Source organism: Antedon bifida, chromosome 5 (genome assembly GCF_963402885.1).
Source record: "Antedon bifida chromosome 5, ecAntBifi1.1, whole genome shotgun sequence".
NCBI lineage: Eukaryota > Metazoa > Echinodermata > Crinoidea > Comatulida > Antedonidae > Antedon > Antedon bifida.
In genome coordinates, this window is record NC_136230.1 from 22,741,737 (window position 1) to 22,763,174 (window position 21,438).

General features: G+C 32.1%; 3 protein-coding genes across 4 annotated transcripts; 1 reads left to right on the forward strand and 2 right to left on the reverse strand.

The window, feature by feature from the left end:
- Positions 1-2,401: 2,401 nt before the first annotated feature.
- Positions 2,402-3,969, reverse strand: LOC144843423 (caspase-7-like). The gene is made up of 3 exons (XM_078700208.1): positions 3,654-3,969; positions 3,211-3,364; positions 2,402-2,658 (listed from the first exon to the last, which is right to left on the reverse strand). The coding sequence occupies exons 1-3, from the start codon at positions 3,966-3,968 to the stop codon at positions 2,402-2,404; spliced, it is 726 nt and encodes a 241-aa protein (XP_078556334.1). The 5' UTR covers position 3,969.
- Positions 3,970-5,742: 1,773 nt separating this feature from the next.
- LOC144842242 (uncharacterized) lies at positions 5,743-11,146 on the forward strand. Its single transcript, XM_078698653.1, has 14 exons — positions 5,743-5,922; positions 6,389-6,657; positions 6,750-7,297; positions 7,391-7,474; positions 7,559-7,746; positions 7,873-8,082; positions 8,187-8,432; positions 8,530-8,753; positions 8,847-9,025; positions 9,197-9,343; positions 9,432-9,611; positions 9,700-9,858; positions 9,963-10,146; positions 10,258-11,146. Exons 2-14 carry the CDS (start codon positions 6,393-6,395, stop codon positions 10,569-10,571), a joined length of 2,928 nt encoding a protein of 975 aa, XP_078554779.1. The 5' UTR covers positions 5,743-5,922; positions 6,389-6,392; the 3' UTR covers positions 10,572-11,146.
- Positions 10,400-20,270, reverse strand: LOC144842243 (uncharacterized). Of its 2 annotated transcripts, XM_078698654.1 has the most exons (4): positions 20,111-20,270; positions 18,280-18,352; positions 17,728-18,005; positions 10,486-10,533 (listed from the first exon to the last, which is right to left on the reverse strand). In XM_078698654.1, the coding sequence occupies exons 1-4, from the start codon at positions 20,172-20,174 to the stop codon at positions 10,493-10,495; spliced, it is 456 nt and encodes a 151-aa protein (XP_078554780.1). In that variant the 5' UTR covers positions 20,175-20,270; the 3' UTR covers positions 10,486-10,492. The 2 variants fall into 2 exon arrangements, 1 of the variants encoding a protein (XP_078554780.1); XR_013612110.1 differs by lacking the exons at positions 17,728-18,005; positions 18,280-18,352; positions 20,111-20,270 and adding an exon at positions 11,353-11,858 and having other exon boundaries at positions 10,400-10,533.
- Between the last annotated feature and the right edge of the window lie 1,168 nt (positions 20,271-21,438).

A 21,438-nucleotide genomic window follows, 5' to 3' on the forward strand; every position in this document is an offset into this window, starting at 1 on the left:
AAAGAGGGTTAAGATGTACACAAAATTGGATCAGTGAATATTCTTGTATATTGAAAGCCATTCCAAAAGAATGGAAATGTATTCTAAAATCAACAGGTGACATTAATGTAAATGATGCTATACCTATTACAAACAATAAGGTCTTAAATATGACGTCTAGACAATTATATAGACTCATAATAGATGCTCAATATTTTACTCCAACGGCACAGGTTAAGTGGGAATCCATATTTGGTAATCTGCCATGGAACAAAATATGGGTTAAGAAAGTTTCTGGACTTAAAGAAAAAAAACTGGCACATTTTAATTTTAAATTGTTGCACAGAATATTGCCAACAAATGAAAGATTACATAAGTGGAGCCTTGTAAATTCTCCAAATTGTCACACATGCAATGTTATTGAGAATGATGAACATATGTTAGCAGAGTGTATAACAGTAAAATGTCTATGGAGAGAGATAAACAGAATAACTAGAGAAGTAAGCATACATATTCCTGTTTTTTCTTTCAAAAGGCTTTTATTTGAAACTGACAACAATTACGTAAACAAATTATACACTTTAGGAGCATTCTGTATTTATAAAGTAAAGATAATAAGTTTAATGGAAAAAGAAAAAAAATTAATCTCCTACAATTGTTTAAATATGAAAAAGAGATAAGAAATATGTAAATCTGCAGGTATACATGTGTATGTTCAATCAGATTACATGTAAGAGAAAATGTTAATGAGATTCAATAAATGATCTATTATGTTTTTTTGTTTGTTTTTGTTTTTGTTTTTTTTTTTGCTTATATATTGTATGTTTTGTAAATATGTCTTAAAACTGGATGATTTGAAAAAAAAAAAAAAAAAAGACAAAATGTAAGAAGCGTTTTATGGATTGATGATTAAAAAAAATGATGAAGGATGAGAAGGTTTATGTATAAGTTGTGAAATGTGTATTGTGATCAAAGCTTTTATGTATGTACAGTATATATATGTAAATATGCACATTCTTAATGCATGTGAAATTTAAAATGACAAAATTGTGGAAAAAAAAAATATGTCTAAGTTTATAAATAGATTATTAAACATAAATTTGGTTAAATGATAATGTATGTGTAAACATAAGAATATATGGAAATATATTAAAAGAAAAAAAAAGTAAAAAAAAAAAGTGGAATAAACACACATAAGAAAAAAAAAAGAGGACAAGGTAGATGAAAATGTGATGGGTTATAAAGGGTAATCTGTGGACATATAGTTTGTTAATAATTGTTAATATTATTAAACAAACTTCAATCAATGTTGAAGGGTGTAAAAAATATTATGTTTACAAGGTTAGTAATTTATAAGAAAGAATATGTATTGTTAAATGAAAAATATGTTTGCATAGATAAAGCCAAAGAAAACACAGATATTAAATTAGATGGATTTATTAAACATAGAATATACTATAATTGTATGAATTAAATATGCTATGTAAGAAAAGAAAAGCTTTGTTAAAGAAAATGTATTATAGATAATATGTATAAAAAGAGGAAACCATGAAGAGAAAAGATAAAAGCAAAAATGAATGTGATAATAATTATGTAAACAAATGAAATATAATAATATGTATAGTGTATTGAAATGAAAATGAAAAATATATGTAAAGAGAACATTATATATGGAAATAAAAGTGGGATGAACCCACATAAGATAAAAAAAAAAGAATAAGTGTATTATAAAGAGATAGTAAAATACATTCCGGGAAAAAAAGTTTAATTCGATTTATAATACTAATAGATCTAGATATCTTTTTAGATATATTTGTGATGACTGATCCATTGCAAATGTTCCTGGATGTAAACCCCTAAAAAGATGATTGCATGTTTACGTTCAATTATTTTATCATTAGAGACACTTTGTTTTCATCTATCTGTAATTTATGATTAGGAATGGAATAATATGTAATTAGTTTTGAGGGTATTAATCAATAACTTATTTGAAATGAACCAGTTATTAAATTTAGATAATTCATAGTTTACAATAGTAAACAAATTGTCAACATTTTGAGATGAGTAAAATAAGGTAGTGTCGTCGGCGAAGGATATCACTTGTAGCTTCTCGCTGACATTTGTCAGGTCATTAACATAAATTAAAAATAAGAGTGAGCCAAGTACAGACCCTGGGGGACACCACATGTGATTATCCTCCGTCGACGAGTTACATAATTTAATGGAAACAAATTGTTTTCTGCCTTCTAAATAGCTCTTTTGTTTCGGCATCACTATTTCACTGAAGAATTTAATTAGCATATCCAGCAGTGTAATCCAGGAGCTCTACACTAACACGTCTTACTCCTGTCGCAGCATGAATAGGAATTTTAGATAATCGTTACACAACAATTTGTACATAAAAAATACAAATATTGTTGTTTTAATTATAAGACGATTGAACTTGTCCAGGATCTACATTCGACCTTAAATACATTGTTTTAGTCAGCGTGGAAACGATGTACGGGACTTGTTTTTTGTCCGATGAGCCATTATTTGACTTGCATTTTAAAGAAACAAGAAAAGCGACTCTTGTAAGTATTTGGTGAATGTCAAGTCCTGCTGGTGGTATATTTTTCAAAACAAAAACCAGGTCTTCAATAAACCATGCTCTTTTCTGTTCGTCATATGATTGATACCCTGTGTGTAAAAACAAAATGCCGCACATTAAAACCAAATGGCGTTGTTGAATACCACCATTTGTTTGTGTGAGCCTTTGCAGCAATCTACCGAAGAAGGTAGGTGACTTCCTACATGTTGGAATGTTGTAAAGGAAAAGAAATAAGAACCCTGCTGTGCGTAGTTTGGCTGTAACTGATGATCAGACTACAGTAGAAAGGATAAGTTGAAGGATGAGATGGAAGTAAATATGCTTAAAATACTTCCAGGGGTATTTTACGTGTATTAGACAAAGTGTTTAATTTCAATAGGCAAATGCACCGTGATAATCGTATAATCGTACACAATGAGATAATATTATTGAGAAAAATATAATTAAGTATTATCAGGTTCAGTTTGATTCCATTTAGGCAACAGATGTTAGTAAAGACAGACTATGGCAAAACATATTAGAAGTATATTATTGTGTCTTTAGATAGCGAGGGTCATATTGAATTGTGTATAAATATGTATTGTTAGTAGTCACCAATGTATTATTCAACAGTTTACTGAAACATTTTTATTTATCCTTACCTGGTGCACAGGCGTATGCAAGTAGGATATCTGCTTCTGCTGGAATCTTTTGTTCATTAGAATTAACTTCATTTCCTCCACGGGAATCCGTTTCGTCCCGAGAAGCAGTAGGCCTAGACACAATTCCATGGTCCAGTTTCATTCCTCGATCAGCCTATATTATCGAATAACGCAAATAATGTATTCAAATTAACGTATTTTTATAGAGAAACCTGTATAATGGAGGAATTTCTCTTCAAATTTCTAACTTGTTTGAGCTAAAAGGACTAGATAATTAATATTCAATTGCTTGTAGACCTACGGGTCATGGTCTATTTGCTGTTTCAGCTTACTGTATATCTACAGTACAAATGAAATCAATATTCAAATTACGTTAAACTCGATTATAACGTTATATTGTATGTGATTTTTAAACATAATTGTAAAAGTTATAACAAAATTACCTGTATAAAGAACAGTTTAGGTTTTCCTATAAGAAATTGGCATTCATCGCCTTTAAACTGATCTGTCATAAATTTGACAGTAATTGGACCATTCGTTGCATAGAGCCCTAATTCATCACCGTGACTCATAAATACAATAGCCAAACAGGAAAAATTAGAAAGGTCTTTACTTGCAGCTAAAGAGAGAAGAGAATCTATGAAAACATCAGACTTGACATGCGTACACCCCAAAGCACATTTGGGAGAATAGAGTCTTTGAGACATACAGTATGATGTAGACAATATTTGTGGCGAATTGTGTTTATAATGAAACATTGCTCGATGAGTGAGAGTTGTTTGTTTTGTGGTAATAGGCCTACATGTTCATATGAATAGTTTCTTAGAAATGTAATTTATTTAAAATGGGGATTTTTCCCCAAGTTTAGTGCTGTTTTTGATTATACGTTCAAGGGTCAATAACCACATTTTCCAATATACAAAATAGAAACATACATTTTCTTAACAATTTGAGACCAACATCAAGATTATGTGACAAGTAGCTATTGAAATAACCAAAACATCAGAAATGTCGTTTCCGGTCACTTTTGGGCAAAATATTCCATTATAATGAATAGGAATATAATTTAACAACTTAAGATCAAAACCAAGTCTCTATAATTGACGATTACAAAGATACAAGAATCGGCCATTTGAAAATGGCACCATAGTAAGTTTCCCATGGACTAAATCTTTAGAACTTTTTATTGGTGGTACTTCATATGAAGAATTTGCCGCAAAAATTGCTTTGTAAATAATTTTTTCCAGATTTGGCCAAATTATGTTGTTTTTAACCCTAATTTAAGAATTTAGCAAGTACATTTGAAATCTCAATGACTTTATAATGAAGAACATTCCATTAAATGGAACATTAAAAGAAAATGTTTGCCTTATTCAAATCGTCACTCGTCACACGAACCGGCGAATCGTTATTTTGGCGCGAAGTATTTATTCTAAAGAACAATTGCTGCAAATATCAAATGCGTATTTTATTTCATTAATTAGTTATTTTAATTATAATTTGGCGAATATATTATGATATTACATTACATAGCCTATGTAAATACGTGAACGTGATTGGTTGAAACTGCGTCACATGCCTACCGCTGCGAGGATCGTAAATCGTATATATCCTCGAGAACGGTGATATTGACCGATTAATTTAAAATTATCGTGTCCCCTGTCATTAAACATATACATTCTCGAGTTCGATGATATTGACTGTGTAATTTTCGTGTAGCAACACTCGCGTTTGCCGATAAATAAACAAAAGTCATCTACTGGATCTTGAACCTGGGTGGAATTGTCACTCCATCGCAAGACAACGCTTCTACCGCTGCGCCACGGAGCTTGCTTGAAGAAATTAATCATCTAAACTATTTAAACTATGCATACATAGCGCCCTCATTTGTTATTAGTCCTCCCTAAATGTGATGAAACACTACACACGGTAGTCACTTAGTACATAGTACGCACTGAACATCCGGTGATTCGGCTCCTCGCGAAGAGAAGAAGACGAATTGTTTATTCGGCCTACCTGATTATAATATTATTATTAATAGGCTTATTGATGGAAATTCTTCTGTTAATTTAAACGACCTAGGCCTAAGTGAATATTTTATTGCCAAGAAATCATTAATTAGTAATTATCTGTATATTATTCTTCGCAAGGTAAGGTGTCTAGGCAGGCTTGTTTACATACAATACAAATACTATAGGAGGCCTAGGCCTAGCCTAGCTTCACCCAACCCAGCAGACTTGTTCTTGGCTATATAATATAACATATATCGCCTTTTATATCGGTTAAATATAAGATTTGACATCCCCTCGGGAATGATATTACGTTCTCGGGGAATATATATTTCCCTCAGCTGACGCTTCGGGAAATATATATTCCCTCGAACATAATATCATTCCCTCGGGGATGTCAAATCTTATATTTAACCTCTAAGCAGTCAATATCTGTATAATAATCATTCGTCACACGAAGCGTCGAATATCGATTCGTCACTTCGTGTGAGTAAAACGCGCATCGCGCACACTGTTTACCGGCCTCACACGTATCCGCGTTAACGGACGCATTCAGCGACAGCGCCCTCAGGTTTGGCAGTTAGCGCGTATCGCGATACGCTTCACTGGTTTGTTTTGAAATTTCGTCGCCGATTCGTATAATATCAATAGTACCCCCTGTTTGTTTCCCTGTTTTAAGACAAAGTAAATCAACAAACTCAACGTAAGTTATATTTTTAAAATATATTAAACAAGATTTACACATACGTGTAAAATTTATAATTTATCTCAACTTTATAATGTTGGAAAAGTTTGATCATTTTATTTAGTGATAGGCCTAGATTTCGTCAATGACGAAGTCCGCAAAACTAATCTAGGTACTTAAGTATCTGCTTATATTTCTTTACACGAAGTTTTTGGTAATAAATGAAATGGTTTAAATTAAATTTGTATTAAAATAGAGACAAAATATCCTAGTAAGACTTGGGAAATAATTATTTTTTTATAATTATGTTAGAATGTTTTACTGCTATTTAATAAGCCTATAATTAGTATTTTAGGCCTAGGCATAGTATTAATCAACATAAGTAGGCCTACTATGTGCTTTGTATAGACATACCAGACCTGTACCTGTATACCAGATAAGTACATTAGAATAGAGTAATCATAATTTTTTTTTTTTTTGGCAGATTGATGGAAAACCACAAACAAATACTGTGTACACTCTGCAGAGTGTGTGGTATTAAATTAAACAAAGCCGGCTCTCGGTCAAAGAAAGTGGCAGACTATTGGGAACAGCTTAATGTTAGCAGAGATGAAGATAGTAGCGTAACTCCATCGTCATTCTGTAATCTCTGCTACATCAAGTGTGTTGTCCAAAAACAACAAATTTCCTGCAAGGACTGGCCGCCACATAAACGAATAGGATGTAACATCTGTGAAGATAAACTACGAAAAGGTTAGTTAATACTGGTAGAGAAAATTTATTTTGTTTATATTTTTAATGTACAGCAAATACTTTTAAAGCCATTGTTAATTGTTATCACATAGGTGGAAGGCCAAAGAAAAAGAAGAGGGGACGTGGAAATGCAGAGTGTCAAAGAAAAATGGCTCATACCTCATCAGTTACCAAGCATTTTGAACCAATAAACACAACACTAACAACTATTCCCGATTCTTACAACATTATCGGTTCTCTAAGACCATTCATGTGTTGCATCTGTAATGTATTGTGTGAATGTCCTGTCGAGTTACCATGTCATCATGTTGCTTGTAAAGCATGTGTTAATACTTGTTTTGTTGATGTCGAGTTCATGATTTGTCCTACCTGTTTAACTAATGTACACTACTTGTCTGTCACTGCTGTACCTGATCTTTTCATTCAATGTTATATGTCTGTTGCTGTCAAATGTAAGAAATGTCAGTGTCAGTTTGAATGTCGACAGTGTAATACACATGTGTGTGTCTTAAAAGAACACACTTATGCAAAACAACCTTCCACAAGCCCTGTGCAAGCGAATGTCGAAGTTTTAGGGCACCAACTACTGTCTGCCAAAACAGCAGAAAATGGTATAGCTACCTTCAGATCAAAGGGGCAGGTACAATACATTTCTTTATTTTCTCATAATTACAATTGACCGTGTACATACTATACTGTTAAATTTATTCATATTTTCTTTTTTGTTTTGAAGACGGTTAGGTATATGAAGATACCTGCAGTTAGAGTGTCGTCAAATACAGCATCAAAAAAAACCAAAGACAGGAGGACACACCAGGTACAAAAGTTGATTGTTAATGTTTTATAAGGGAACTTCTGAATCAATCGTCAATTTCAACAACTGATACCTTTGCTTTCACAGATTCAACAATTCAGAAAACTGATAAGTGGAGAAGATGCTGAATTAGAACAACACAGACACGAATTTTCCCAATTAAATGAAGAATTAAAGACTATGCTTCGAACACCCATTAGGATGCCCCAAGGAGATATACTCTCAATGAGAACTCACCTTGGACTAAGTGGCTCTAGAACAAGATTATTAAAAAGGTATATTTTATTATTTAGACATTTATTTATTCTGAAATAAAACCAAATTATTATTTCAACCTATTATTCAATCTACTTCATTTAAAATAAGCATCCGTTCCAAACTATTATTTCTTCTATTTTTAGATGGTTAGCAAAGTACCGGGTCGTTTGTGAATGCGAAGCCAGTATTGGCTGTCAAGTTGATGAGATCATAGGCGACAATCTGACATCTGAGTATGTGCCATTGCTAGTGAAAGATACCAAGACAGATGAGTTGTTGCTCACAGATGTGCCATTAGTTGTAGTGAAAAACTTAAGAGTGAAAGTAACACAATTGTTAGATGAGCTACAAAGGTATAAATACACACGTTTATCAAATGTTCTTTCTTTTTTTCATTAGATTTTTTTTTCAAAGCATTTGAAATATGAACACAATATTGTTTTATTATTGCTTTTAGTCTTGATATGCTTACTTGGCACAATGGTTTGATACCAGAAAATAAAATATGGATTAAACTAGGCGGAGACAAAGGAGGAGGAACTTACAAATTTATGCTGCAAATTGGCAATGTTGACCGGCCCAATTCTTTGAAAAATACAGTTACAATTTTGATATGGGAAGCAGGCGATTGCACCTACAATTTAAAAACAGGAATGGAGAGAATTAGGAACCAAGTTGAAGACCTCAAGACATTGGTGTGGAAGTAAGTAGTTTATATCATAACAGTTCTGACAATTTATAAAAGTATTTACTATTTATGATTTCACTATATGTTTTGATTTATTTTTATTTTATTTCAGTGGAGAAGAAATTGAATTATTTGCATTCAGCTACAGTACTATAAATACAAATGTCGTGTTTATGGATTGTCTGAAGCAAAGTGGTAAGTATGTATTTTTTATGTTTCATAATTCTGTACATAATATATACCTCTTCCTTTATTTCAGTGGAAAAGAAATTGAATTGTTTGCTTTCGGGGATTACGAATATGAATGCCGTGTTTACGGATTATCCGGAGCAAGTGGTAAGTACTGTAATTCTAATACACTGGAACCTAGTATTATATTAGGCAATATCTCATAAATAGTTTAATACTAAAAAAATGTATTTTTTATAGGACGACACTTTTGCTTATATTGCCTGAGTTCGAAGGGTAAAGTGGATTTAACAAAAAGATCTCTAGAATCTATGAAGAAAGATTTGGACAGTTTTGCAAGCAATGGAAGCATGTTGAAAAATGCAAAGTTTCACAACAACGTAATAAGTTCACCAATACTCGACATTGACATTGATCATGTAAGTACTGTAAAGCTCATAGATTGATCAAACTGTTTGTTTGATAAGAGTTGATAAGTTGATGCTTTTTATATCAGAAAAATTATATATATAATTTCTGCCTTGTATGATTAATGTTTGAATAAATATACCATCATCAGTTTTAAATAAAGAATGTTTCATTACAATTAGGTTTGTCCACCTGGACTGCATATTAGCTTAGGCCTTGGGTTGAAGCATTATCAAAGTTTAGAGGATGCATGCCACACACTCGATAAAAAGATGGCCCAACAAGCTGACGGCATCAATGCAAGCATTGCTCGTAAAGAGTACATTAAGGTACATCATAATTTCATTTGTTGGTACCCTGTATACAGAGCATTCCATCCATGTTACTTACAATGACCCTTTTAACCCTATTTTTCAGTTAGTGGAACATAATGAATGTTTGCGTTACCATTTAAATGAAAAGGAAAATCTGGAACAGGAGATAGGCCAAATGACTGATTATTTTAATGCTTTTAATTTACTTGGTCATGGAAATGATGATTGTGCAATTGAACTGATTACACAGATTAATCAGAAAATGGAGAAATTAAATGCTCATGTAAGTATAAGAAATATTTTATTGTTATTATTGAACAAAGCAAATTGAATGAGAAAACTATGTGAATTATGTCATGATTATTTTGTAGAATGAACATATTGAAGCCACGCCACCGTCTCCAACTTTTTTGAAGAGAACGGGTCCCATTTGTGAGGAGTTGGACAAACGCTTGATCAAAATGGGCATAACAAGGCAGGCATACTGGGGACAGTGTTTTGTTGGGAACCATATCCATAAATTGTACATGGTAGGTATAAAGCTGACGTTGATGACTTACAAATGTGGCATGGGCTGTTTCAGTTTTTTTTTAATAATTGCATTTTGAATAAACAATAAATTAAATCATTTCAGACAACAAATATTAAATATTTAATGGATGGAATAACCCACACTGTCCAAGCCATTTGTCCAACTCTTTTGAAGGAGGCTGAAGATGTAGCTGTGGCCTACACAAAGTTATTTAATGCATTTGGAGCCTGCCACAGATTATACAATTCAGCAGAACAATTCGGGAATGCTGAAATTGATCAGTTGCGTATGTACAGTACAGAAATCTTTGTTAAATTTTAAATAATTGCATATTTATTATTAAATAAATATTAAGCATTCAGAATATAAATGACAACTTTGCTTTTGTTACCTACAGAACAAAATATATCAATCTATAAAGAGATTTTCGCCACATTCCATGAAACGCAGCCTCCAAAATTTCACATATTGTGCGAGCATATCATACCATGGATCAAGAAATGGGGGGTGGGATTAGGATTCCATGGCGAACAAGGTGGTGAGTCAATGCACGCAAGATTGAATGGCATCCAACGTGACTACCGTGGCAGAACAACAGACAGATTAACCATTTTGCTGTCAGTGGTGAAAAATCACTGGGTTTCGTGCAGTCCATCAACTCTAAAGGCGATTCCTGAAAAGAAGGCCAATAAAAGGAAAATTGAGGAATAATGTACTGGCACTGTTGTATCTTCACAGATTGTTGTATCTTCACAGGTTTTGAAGTTGATCTTAATAATGTTTTTTTAATGGATAGAGTATAAAATTTGTGATAATACAGAAAACAAAAAATCTCATGTGCAATCTTTGTGCCCAACAACAAATTATTAAAGATGTATTGTCTTCCTGAAAAAAATAATTATTAAAACATTTTTTGTTGAATATGCCATTTGAATGTCACCTAATAGTATCCACTTTGACCAAAAATTGGATCGAAAGAAAATGTATTTACCTAAAAAACTGTAATTTAAAGCAAAAAATAGTCAAATTGGCTTTATCTTTATTTTTCATGTTTTTTGAGGACAATACATCTACTACTAAGTACTGTATTACGTTACTGGATTTAAGTAGGAAGTTTAAGAACATTCTTTCTTTCTTGTCCAAATATGAAAGTAATGTGAATTAGTTTACAGATTTCCTATCTCTGTTGAAAGCTGAATGTACAACTAACTATTCAAATATTTTTCCAATCTTAGATTATCAGTTACTGATAACAAATACCTCATTAGAAATAAATGTCGTCAATGTCATCGATCAAATTCTTTGATTTATTTGATGACCTATATCAATCATTTTGTTCTCTGTTATTTTGTTATATTATATTTTAATAGTGTTAACAATTCTTATAAAACAGTCTATAAATCAATAAATTATGTTTAATTATTTTTAAAAACTGGATTACATGCCATTCAATATATTTGATTAACAATAACAATGTTGTATAATTACTTACCTATTTGACAATGGTATAATCCACAACAACCAATCACATAGTGTAAATTGGATCGTTCCATTTGTTTTATTAGGGGTAAGTACAATTGCATTTTTAAAAATATATAATATACTTGCATCAAACACAATCGTAAACATATTTTAGTTTATAAAAAAAACACTCTATTACAGAAAATACTTTTAGAATGTGTGGTAACAATTTCCTCGCTGATAAGTATGTATTTACAGATAAGACATGCGACTATTTAATGAGGTCGGCAGTATTCTGTTGATTGCGCAATCTTTAAAAAATGGCGTTTTAATTTGACAAACCGATAATTATAATTATAAATACTCAATTGCCATCTTCATTGTGTCGGATGTAAGCAATATCAAGTTTCGTCTTGAAAAAATGAATGTTTATACAAATTGGTAAATGCTCATATTCCATGTAAATATCAGTAAAAGTTCACATTTTGCCCGGTTCCCATTCCGTATATTCAATTATTTCCCGGTTATGACCATGTGCAATCCATAGTGAAACTATCCATATTACCCATAAGACCATAGTCCATTTTCAAAAAACTTCTAATAATTGGTATTATAAAAAATTAAATAACATACAAAAATTATGTTATTTTGTACCAAAAAAAACAGCAATATTCAAACAATATTATTTTTGCTTTAAAATGTGTTCATAGTATTTTTTAAATGTTATTTAGAATGTTTATAAGTTAAAGTGTTGATGACAAGCCTAACAAATTCGTTATTTTATTGTTATGCCAACCTCAAGTGACGAAAACAACGTGGGAGAGAAACGGAAGTAACGGATTTTAAATGTCAACTGAATGTCAGTCACGTGCTCAATAGAGGGCGCAATTCAAAGAGATTACAGACTCTGTCTGCGCTTCGCATACTTCGCGGATACGTGCTCAATAAACGGCGAATATGCAATTCGTCACTAATTGCATGTGATTTGATTGGTTTATTGCATATCTGGAACATTCCATTATTTGATGGCCAATTTTCAGTCCCGCGAAATTAGATTGAGCATAGATTATAGAATATTGAACAGTATTTTACCCAGTAAAAACTGATTTATATGTTTAGTTTAAATTATTTAGTAAGCTAATTATATAAATACATTTCAGGAAATTTAATTCAACGGTTCGATGTTTGTTCTTTCGTACGTTCACTCGAGCACTAGCAAGAACATTACATCAAATTATGGCACTGACAACACACGAAACGTTACGGTAACGATTAGGACTACATCAATGTTATAAGTTCTAACATCAAATTTCACCTCTATTGTTAATGGATAATGGATAATAACTTTCATTTCTGTATACACATTTTTATTAAACAATTTATACATTTTGATGTTAGAGTATTTATATTTTGTGTTCTTGCTTTTTAAATTAGATAGTTACAGTATAATTATTATAATCAGTGTGTTACTAAATATCTTTGGGGGCATGGCTATACTAAATACTATCGTATACTATATAGGATAGTCTGCACATTATCCTGTGATATGCCATACAATAAGACCACATTGCTACAGTATCACATTAAATTAGTAAATAATTTAAATTAGCCTTTAAATACGGATACTTTATTAGAAAAGGCAGATAACACATTCAATATTTTTAAATAAATTCTATATTGGCCATGAATGGCTAAATGATTGTAGGCCTAATATGCTGAAAACGCCGTATTGTACAATGGACTGCCTAAATTATGTTTTAACTGTTCCCGTAGGCCTACTACTAAGGGAATATTGAATTAAAAACGTTTATTCTAACTATCTAACATTGCCTTGCCGTATGTAGAGATCAAATAATGTATAAATTAATAATTAAATTTAATTAAATGAACCATGTTTACGTATTTGCTTTAGGCCTATTTACAAGTAAAAATGATATTTTCACATCAGTTAGGCTACTATAAATTATATTTTGCAATTGATTTGTGATTGTTCTTTTGCATTTTTAACAGAATAATTTGTTTACTTTATATTATTATCGTTAGGGCCCTATCTAAGATGTTTACGTGGGACTGCCTATTCATTACCACGTAATCGCGGCGAATACCGCATATTTCATAGTCATTGCGTAAGATTCTTGTTGTGAATATGCGTCGAATATCGCTTAGCTGCAAGTTACGCGGTAAATAATCTTCACACGAAGTGACGAATGTAATAATTAAGTGATAACTCTTTAATTAATGAGTGAATTTTTTTATGGACACTTTAAAATTATTCATTTGATATATTTTTACATAATTACCACAAAAATAATGGACATTCGCTTTTTTTCTTGCGAGAAATGACCGTGCAAAAAGTGCCTTTTTTACAATCGCGATTTTCTCGAAATAAATGGACATTTTGCGGATTCGCCGGTTCGTGTGATGAGCGACGAATACGAATAGTGTTGGCAAACGTTGTAATTAATGTATGTACTAAAAATATGTAATTAACTGCCAATCATGCTCACTCAACAGCAACAATTAGCTAGTATCAACATGTAGACACAAACGATATAGTTAATTAACGATTAGTGTAGGCTGGGATGTCGTTTATATGAATGTCGTGTATATTTTTTGTTAAAAGCAAACTTTGACTTTATTTCATATCTTGATAATATAAGGATTGAAAAAAAATATGTTGCCATTTTTTCAAAAGATATTTAAAGGACCAAATTCAAGATGGCCGCCAACATTCAAATAACCCTATTAAAAATCAGAATATCACCAATAATACAAATTATGAATGTGGAACAAGTCCGTTTTGATGGTATTACTGTACCCATTATGCAATCTTAACTATGTAAAGCGATAATCTGTCGGCCATCTTGGATTTCAAAATGGCCGCCACTAAAAATTAAATTCTTTAAATACTTTTTTTTAGTGTGTGCATAAATTGTTGTTTGTACACAATGTTCTAAAATTGTCACTTCTCACAGGATTGTCTAAATATAAGGCTGTCTAAAGTTGTCAATGTTCTCTATATAACAGATATATAATACCCCACTATGACTCTTAAATTAAATAATCATTCAAAATTGGAGTTGCAAAAGTATGGAACAACTTACCAATTTATATCAAATATTCAACAACAATTACGTCTAACTAGAAGGTGAGCTCGCTTTCCTCTAGGAAGTGTAAACGATGGTTCTCGGAATGATAATGACTCGGGTAAAAAGGTTTTAGAAGGACGTTCTCCTTGTACGTTTTCTGTCGGTCACCATTATTGAAAATGCTTGACATTCGAAAAACTAAACCTACTCTGTTTCACAGTGTCTTAGATGATTAATAACATTTTAAAGTATAGTATTTATTGTTTGGTAGAGCCCTTATAGGGCGGAGGTGGGGAGGCAGAGTTCATTTGAGGGAGATGCTTACTCGAGGGATTTTTTAGTTTAATAATATCGTAACATTTATAAACAAATAAAAAATAATAACAAATGCTTGGTAAATTGTAGCTAACAGTGTGATGAATTCTATTACAAATAGTATAATTGTGTTATTATAAATATAATACAATATTGTGTGTATAAATGTGGATGGGCGTTTATTAGATAGTTGGGTAGGTGGGTGTAGGCGATTATTATTCAAAGTGATGTTTTATTGGGGAGGCGTTTATTCAAATAAAAACCATCTCATAATACATTATTTAATTTAAACATCTTTTGAAACTAACTTCCGCGACAGTGTAGGCCGTTTCGGTCCAAGAAGGAAGATGTTTTAGATGGCTTGCAATATGGGCCCTAATGGGACACAGATAGCCTACAGTTATTCCTGCCAGCTTACTCAATAAAACTCGGCTATCGGGATTTTATTTTTTTACTACTGTACCTTCACACGCACGGTCCGATCCGAAAATAAACAAAAAACTAAAATGGTTATAGCCACTAACGACCAACTTAACTGAAACCAGGTAGATGCAAGGTGAACCTGTGAACTCATCGTGAACCTGGAAATTACTTTGACCGCGTACAATCGAAATTGAGTTGAAAATCTACCGATGAAATCAGAAAGGTTTTAAAACTCTTTATAATATATTCCTAAGATAGAAATATGGAACAATATCGTAATTGTGAAAACTGTTTTACATTTCGCGGTACATCTGGGATAGGCCTAGTTCAGGTAGGTATCCAAGGCAGAGATTTGTTCCAAAGTTTTTCCATTGTGCTCGCCTATGTCAGAATTAACCATAATTTATATATAGATTCTAAATTACAGATCTCATTTCTTTTCATGAAACTGAAACTTGACAGGAGACAGGACCACAATATAAAACAAGTGCATTAATACCTTATTGTGAAATCCTGTATAAATATGATGTTAAATAATAAATGCGTTATTGTTATGTAATTCAATGTCTGAACCTTCAGGGTCATAGTCACCAGTATGGTTGGTAAGTTTTCAACCTGTCAACTTTTGGCAGAAGCTTGAAGGCAATACAGATACAGCTCATTCACAAGATTCATAGGCAGCATTAACTCCTACTACTCATTTTCTACAATCTCAACCGATTTCATTAGATATGTACCACCTACAGATAGACCACTATTATACACTGGTTTGATGAGTGCACATGGTTGTGGTTTAAAAACTCATGTACTAGGGAAAGACAAGAATGCCTGGTAACTCTTGCCCGAGATGAGTGGAGGTGGACAGAGATGACATCAAGAAGCAATTATTATGTCAACCCGGTGAACTATATGGCTTTTGGACATGTAGCATTGTGAAAATAGTGTTGAGGCCAGTGCTTTTGTTGAAACTGAACTTGTATTACCTATACAATCAGTGACACAAATATCTTAAATGGAAAACATCTTTAAAGGACAGACGCACACTAATTCTGCTTTCTCTCTACAACTTGCTTCTACAAATGCAGACAGAGAAAGAGATTCTAAGTGAAGTATCATTTTGTTTGAAAGAGGCTGATCATAAAGATATTAACTTGAATACAGAGAGTCGACGAAATCTAAATGATGTGGTTAAACTATATCCCTATTATTATGTCCGAGAAGACACAAGGAAAGTACACACGCTTTTATCAAATATTTCTTCGCTCATGACCACCTGAACTACGACCGGTTACTTCCGCTGTATCAATTTCAACAGATTACGGAAACAAATTACAGATATTGGAGTTTATGAGAGGACATGTATGTGTGGGACTTGCTGGATTTACATCAATTGATCAGGGTCATTGAGCATGGTATCATTGGAATAACATAAATTAATGATTTCATCAGAGCTGGAAAATCTAGTTGATGAGTTTGAAAGCCAACATTTAAAGAGAGATGATATCCCGATTAATGAAGAATGCTACAATTCGCACAAAGGTGTTTGTTGGCCATGGCATGATGATGAAATTGGACAGAAAATGTTTGAGGTATTGGTACAAGTCTTGTAGAAGGCAAACTGTCTATATGGGATCCTAAGATAAGACGAACATTGGCAAAACATATATATGACGGTGAATACAGGTGACAAACTTATCAAAGTAAAAGAGGACTCCTATAGAGATTATTTTGCGGTGAAATGAGGTATTGCAGTACTTTTGCCAATTTGTTTCTGAACAAGCTTGTTGGGATTGCAGATCAGTCTGTTGAAGTTTGATGGATACAGTAGTAGAAAACGAAGGAAGGTCAACTTACTGTATCGCATTCAAGATTAGAAATATTTCATTGAAGGACTTTGGCAGAGTTAGTTGTCATTTAACTGAAGAAGTTTATGCGATGTTTTAATATGAAGAAGTGTACTGTCAGTACTATAGACCTCCTGATGGTCAACATTTTGTGTTAATCACCATGTTGTTGTCATAAGCATATCATTTTGTGTATTTCAATCTAATTTTATTTAACTTACACACGTTTTAATAAGAAATTTAACCTATTTTTAAAAAATGGCGGCCATTTTGAAATTCAAAATGTCAGAATACTAATGAATATAGGTTTATAATAATTCTTATATAGCAGAGAACCCATATGAACTTAAAATATTATTCATAATGGGTGTTACTTTGTCCAATATGGTACATTTATTGGATATTTTACGTATTGGCGGCCATCTTGGATTTGACACCCTTAAGCTTTTTTTAAAAAATGGCAACATATTTTTTTCATTACTTTACATCCTAAAGACACTAAATCAGCTGGAAATTACATAGTGGCCTACATTAGATAGGCAGCACATCCGTAAGCAATAGACTTTTGAAAATTATCTTAATATGAAAAATAACAACGTAACTTCTTGGTCATTCATTATCTGCAGACAAATTGCATCACTCATTCACCTGAAGAGTGTGACTAGCTTGTAATGAATACCGGTATCGGGAACACATACACAGAAATTAAATATAAATTATTCGTATAGTACAAACCTTTTTTTAATACACGTTTTGTTTGAGCCATATTGGAATTAATGTGTTTTTCGACTTCAAAGTTGACTTTGACGAGGGCATCGTATATATCATTAGCGTCATCTGTTGCGCTTTCACGGTTCTCCTTTTTCAATTCTTCGTCAAACGTTATGTTGTTAAAGATAATTGCATACCCCTTTCTCTCCATGTTATACTTAAATTCCGAAGATTTTTTAAAAATATTTTTGAAGATTTCTTTCTTGTTGTTCAGTGTTTGCTTTGCAGGATCTGTATGTATGCTATGAGTACAAATAAATTCCTTATTTCAGTTTTTATTTTTTATTAGCAACAACAATTATTTTTTATAGTTACTTAAATTTGATCTCAAATCAACTGTGGTAACAGCCTCCAATAGAGAGTTAAGGATGTATCGATATATTAATATAATTGACTCCAGGTAGGTATATAATTATGAGATATTAAAATAATATTATAATTTAAATAATGATGGGCGAGACTGGTTTCATGAAGCAGAGCAAAAATTACATTTGCATTGTATTGCTGATTTCTTACCTGATAAATTCGTCCGAAAGGCCATCAACATCATCAGTCTTCTGGGGCCTGTCGATTGTTTCGTCAATCATATCTACTTTGTAAATAGAGTAGAATTAAAACTCATTCAATGAAATATTTTAATGCAGTTACAGCATGATAAATATACTATAGTAATGTAGCTTTTTTGTTGAACCAAAGACAATGAGTATATAGTTGGTAAAGAAAATGGTCATACGAATATTTAGCAACTTGGTCTCAACTTACTAGGAATATATATTTATAGTTACTTTAAAGGCGAATTAACAAAAGAAACCCCTTTATTTTTCATTTTTATTATATCTCAGTGACTGACTGTTGTGAGAGTATGGTTGTACTACGGATACTTTGTATCCGGAGTCCTCGGTAAATACACTATTCTATTCATTCTAATGAATAACATCAACTGTACTATGCAATGTATTGTTATTTATTTTTAAAACACAGTTAAACAATATAAACGAATCAAAGTAACCGTGGTGTGACTATACTGTATATTATGTTAGAAAGTAGCTTATGGTTTATTTACTCATCCTCCATTTTGTTGGAATCACTAAATTATAATAATAATTTATAACTAATACTAATTAAGAAGCAACAGCTCTTACCAGGTTTGTTATGAAAATTGCACAGTAAACCAAGCTAAACATCATAAATGCATCAGTGTTATGTGATTTTAATTAAAACTAAAACTAAATATTAATATCTTCAACAACAATTCTAAAGAACTTGTTTTTGTCAGGTGTTCCAATGTTCCAAAGTACAGATACAGTAGTTATAAAAATATCACGAATCAGAGTTTGACAATGATTTGGATAAAAGTGAAGATGATTAAGTAACAATAAGCTATTTAATGCAACATACTTAGTCATATTTTATATTGAATCTTTTCAGTACAAATAAATACACATTGTAAATTAGGTGTATAGTAATCTTTATTCAAAACCATAAGTTATTTAGGATAGTTTAATTAATATTACATTTATACTGATGTTGTACAATTACTGTGCAAATTGTATAACAAATCTCGTAAGAGTTTTTTTCTTCTTAAATTATTAGTGATTGCAACAAAAGGGAGGACGAGTAAATAACAATAATGTTCTTTAAGATTATTATAGGATTATTTAGGATTAATAATAACATACTTATACTACGGTTTACTTGATATGTCTTCGTCTACATAATTTGAAACACAAGGAAGAAAGAAACTGTCTAAATAAGTTGTTTTTTTAACATTCTGTGTATTTCTATTGTATTAAAGCAAATATAGTAGAGTAATTGGTGGTTGCTGAGCTATTGACATGACCATTTCTTTTACCAATGATCAATAATAATGTGTCATGGTCAATTTTGGCACAAGTTGTCCATTATAGTGAAATATGCCTAACAATTTATGAAATATAAAAAATGTGATGCTCTAAGCCAAAAATGTTTGTGCCGTCAAAATTACGGGTTAATTAACAGTTTTATGATTTTCATTACATTAGAGCGAATATTGTGAGTACAAAAAAATCACTTTCTGATTAGTGGTTGCTGAGGTATTCATATGGCCAATTTCTTGATCAGTCGTCAGAAAAGCGTTTCCGTTCACTTTTGGCAAAAGTTGTCTATTAGAGTGAATAGAAATACTGGTCTTTTGACATAAAAATGGTTTCAATACACCCAGAAGTTACCAAGTTACGCAAAGTCCTAACTTTGACCATATTAACCTTTTGGCACCTGTACTGACCAAGCATCCCGGTTTTTTTTTCGGCAAAAGCAACAAATTGATTTGTATTGATATAAGGAAGCAAAAAAAGCATTGTTAATATACCATAGTTTGCTTGAGGGTGCACGTAAACCCTTTCTGGCTCCCCATCTATCGACCTTAAACACATTTTTTTAGTCAGCGTAGAAACGATGTATGGAACTTGTTTTTTGTTTGATGACACTGTAGAGTTAGTATCTGACTTGCATCCAAAAGCAACGAGGTAAGCTACTCTTGTAAGTATTTGGTGAATGTCAAGTCCATGTTGTGGTACATTTTTTAAAGTGATTTCCAGTGCTTTAACGAACCATGCACCATCCTCGCTCCTAAATGAATAATACCCTGTGTAGAGACAAAAACATTTAATACATCATTGTGCTAATCTACCAACTGAACGATTATGCTTATGAACGGAACCATGGGAAGCGCTTTGATTTTCATGCAATATACATGTTATAATATATGAATTCTAGGCCTGCTGGATTATGCGTTTAAAAATCAACAAGTCATACAATGATTGACAATATGGAAACTAAGAGTAAAAAGCAGAACTAGATGATGATGGGATGCAAATAGAGTTATTAATAATAATAATTGTTAATATATCAATGTCTCTGGTAAAATCAATGCTTAAAAGATCTCAATTGTACATTTATGCAGGTAGGGGAAAGAGTATATAGCATAGCTCATTGGCGAAAGTTCCGTATTTTTAGTTAGTATGAAAAAATGTCTCTGGCTGGATTTGAACCTGTGACTTCTCACTTACAGGGCGAGTATCATACCACTGGACCACTTAGCCATATGTGGTATTATCACAGATTTTTACCCACCAGATACATTCTCTCATACAACAAACGCCCTCACAATCAGTGGAGGCTTTACTGGTCTTTTTATCATACAACTAAAATTGCGGGCTATTATTGAGAAACATATGCCCATTATACAGTCCACAAAACGTCTTTATTGCATTTCGCAGACCTCCCAACCTTAGTGATATATTAGTCAGATCGAGGCAACATTGTACTAGGTACAGGAAACAAATATGTGGACCACATGCGTTTACAAAGCACATACTTTGAACAATGTAAACAAATGGACCGGATCACTGTCTCGTCTTTTGATGGCGGAAAAAACAAAAGATCTTACCTTAACCGCCTGTTATAATTTATATTTGAATCTGATTATTTAAAATATATATGTATGTATGAGAATAGTTATGTACTACAGGTATAAATATACAGATATTTACATAATAATGTTGTATAATACAAATAGGCAGTTTCATTTTATCTTATATGAAGTATGAATTTAAAAAAAAATTGTATAAATTAATAATGAAAACAAAAAAAAAACGTAACGAAACATAAGTAACGCACGAGAAGAAGCAAACAAAT

Coding starts and splice junctions, on each gene's coding strand:
- LOC144843423 (XM_078700208.1), bottom strand. CDS start 3,968: ATGTTTCATTATAAACACAATTCGCCACAAATATTGTCTACATCATAC. Junction 3,365..3,653: donor CTAAACTGTTCTTTATACAG/GTAATTTTGTTA, acceptor TCGATAATATAG/GCTGATCGAGGAATGAAACT. Junction 2,659..3,210: donor TGCATACGCCTGTGCACCAG/GTAAGGATAAAT, acceptor TTTTACACACAG/GGTATCAATCATATGACGAA.
- LOC144842242 (XM_078698653.1), top strand. CDS start 6,393: ATGGAAAACCACAAACAAATACTGTGTACACTCTGCAGAGTGTGTGGT. Junction 9,026..9,196: donor TCGACATTGACATTGATCAT/GTAAGTACTGTA, acceptor CATTACAATTAG/GTTTGTCCACCTGGACTGCA. Junction 10,147..10,257: donor TGCTGAAATTGATCAGTTGC/GTATGTACAGTA, acceptor TGTTACCTACAG/AACAAAATATATCAATCTAT.
- LOC144842243 (XM_078698654.1), bottom strand. CDS start 20,174: ATGTGTTTAAGGTCGATAGATGGGGAGCCAGAAAGGGTTTACGTGCAC. Junction 18,353..20,110: donor GCACCCTCAAGCAAACTATG/GTATATTAACAA, acceptor TTTACAAAGTAG/ATATGATTGACGAAACAATC. Junction 18,006..18,279: donor CTTTCGGACGAATTTATCAG/GTAAGAAATCAG, acceptor TTGTACTCATAG/CATACATACAGATCCTGCAA.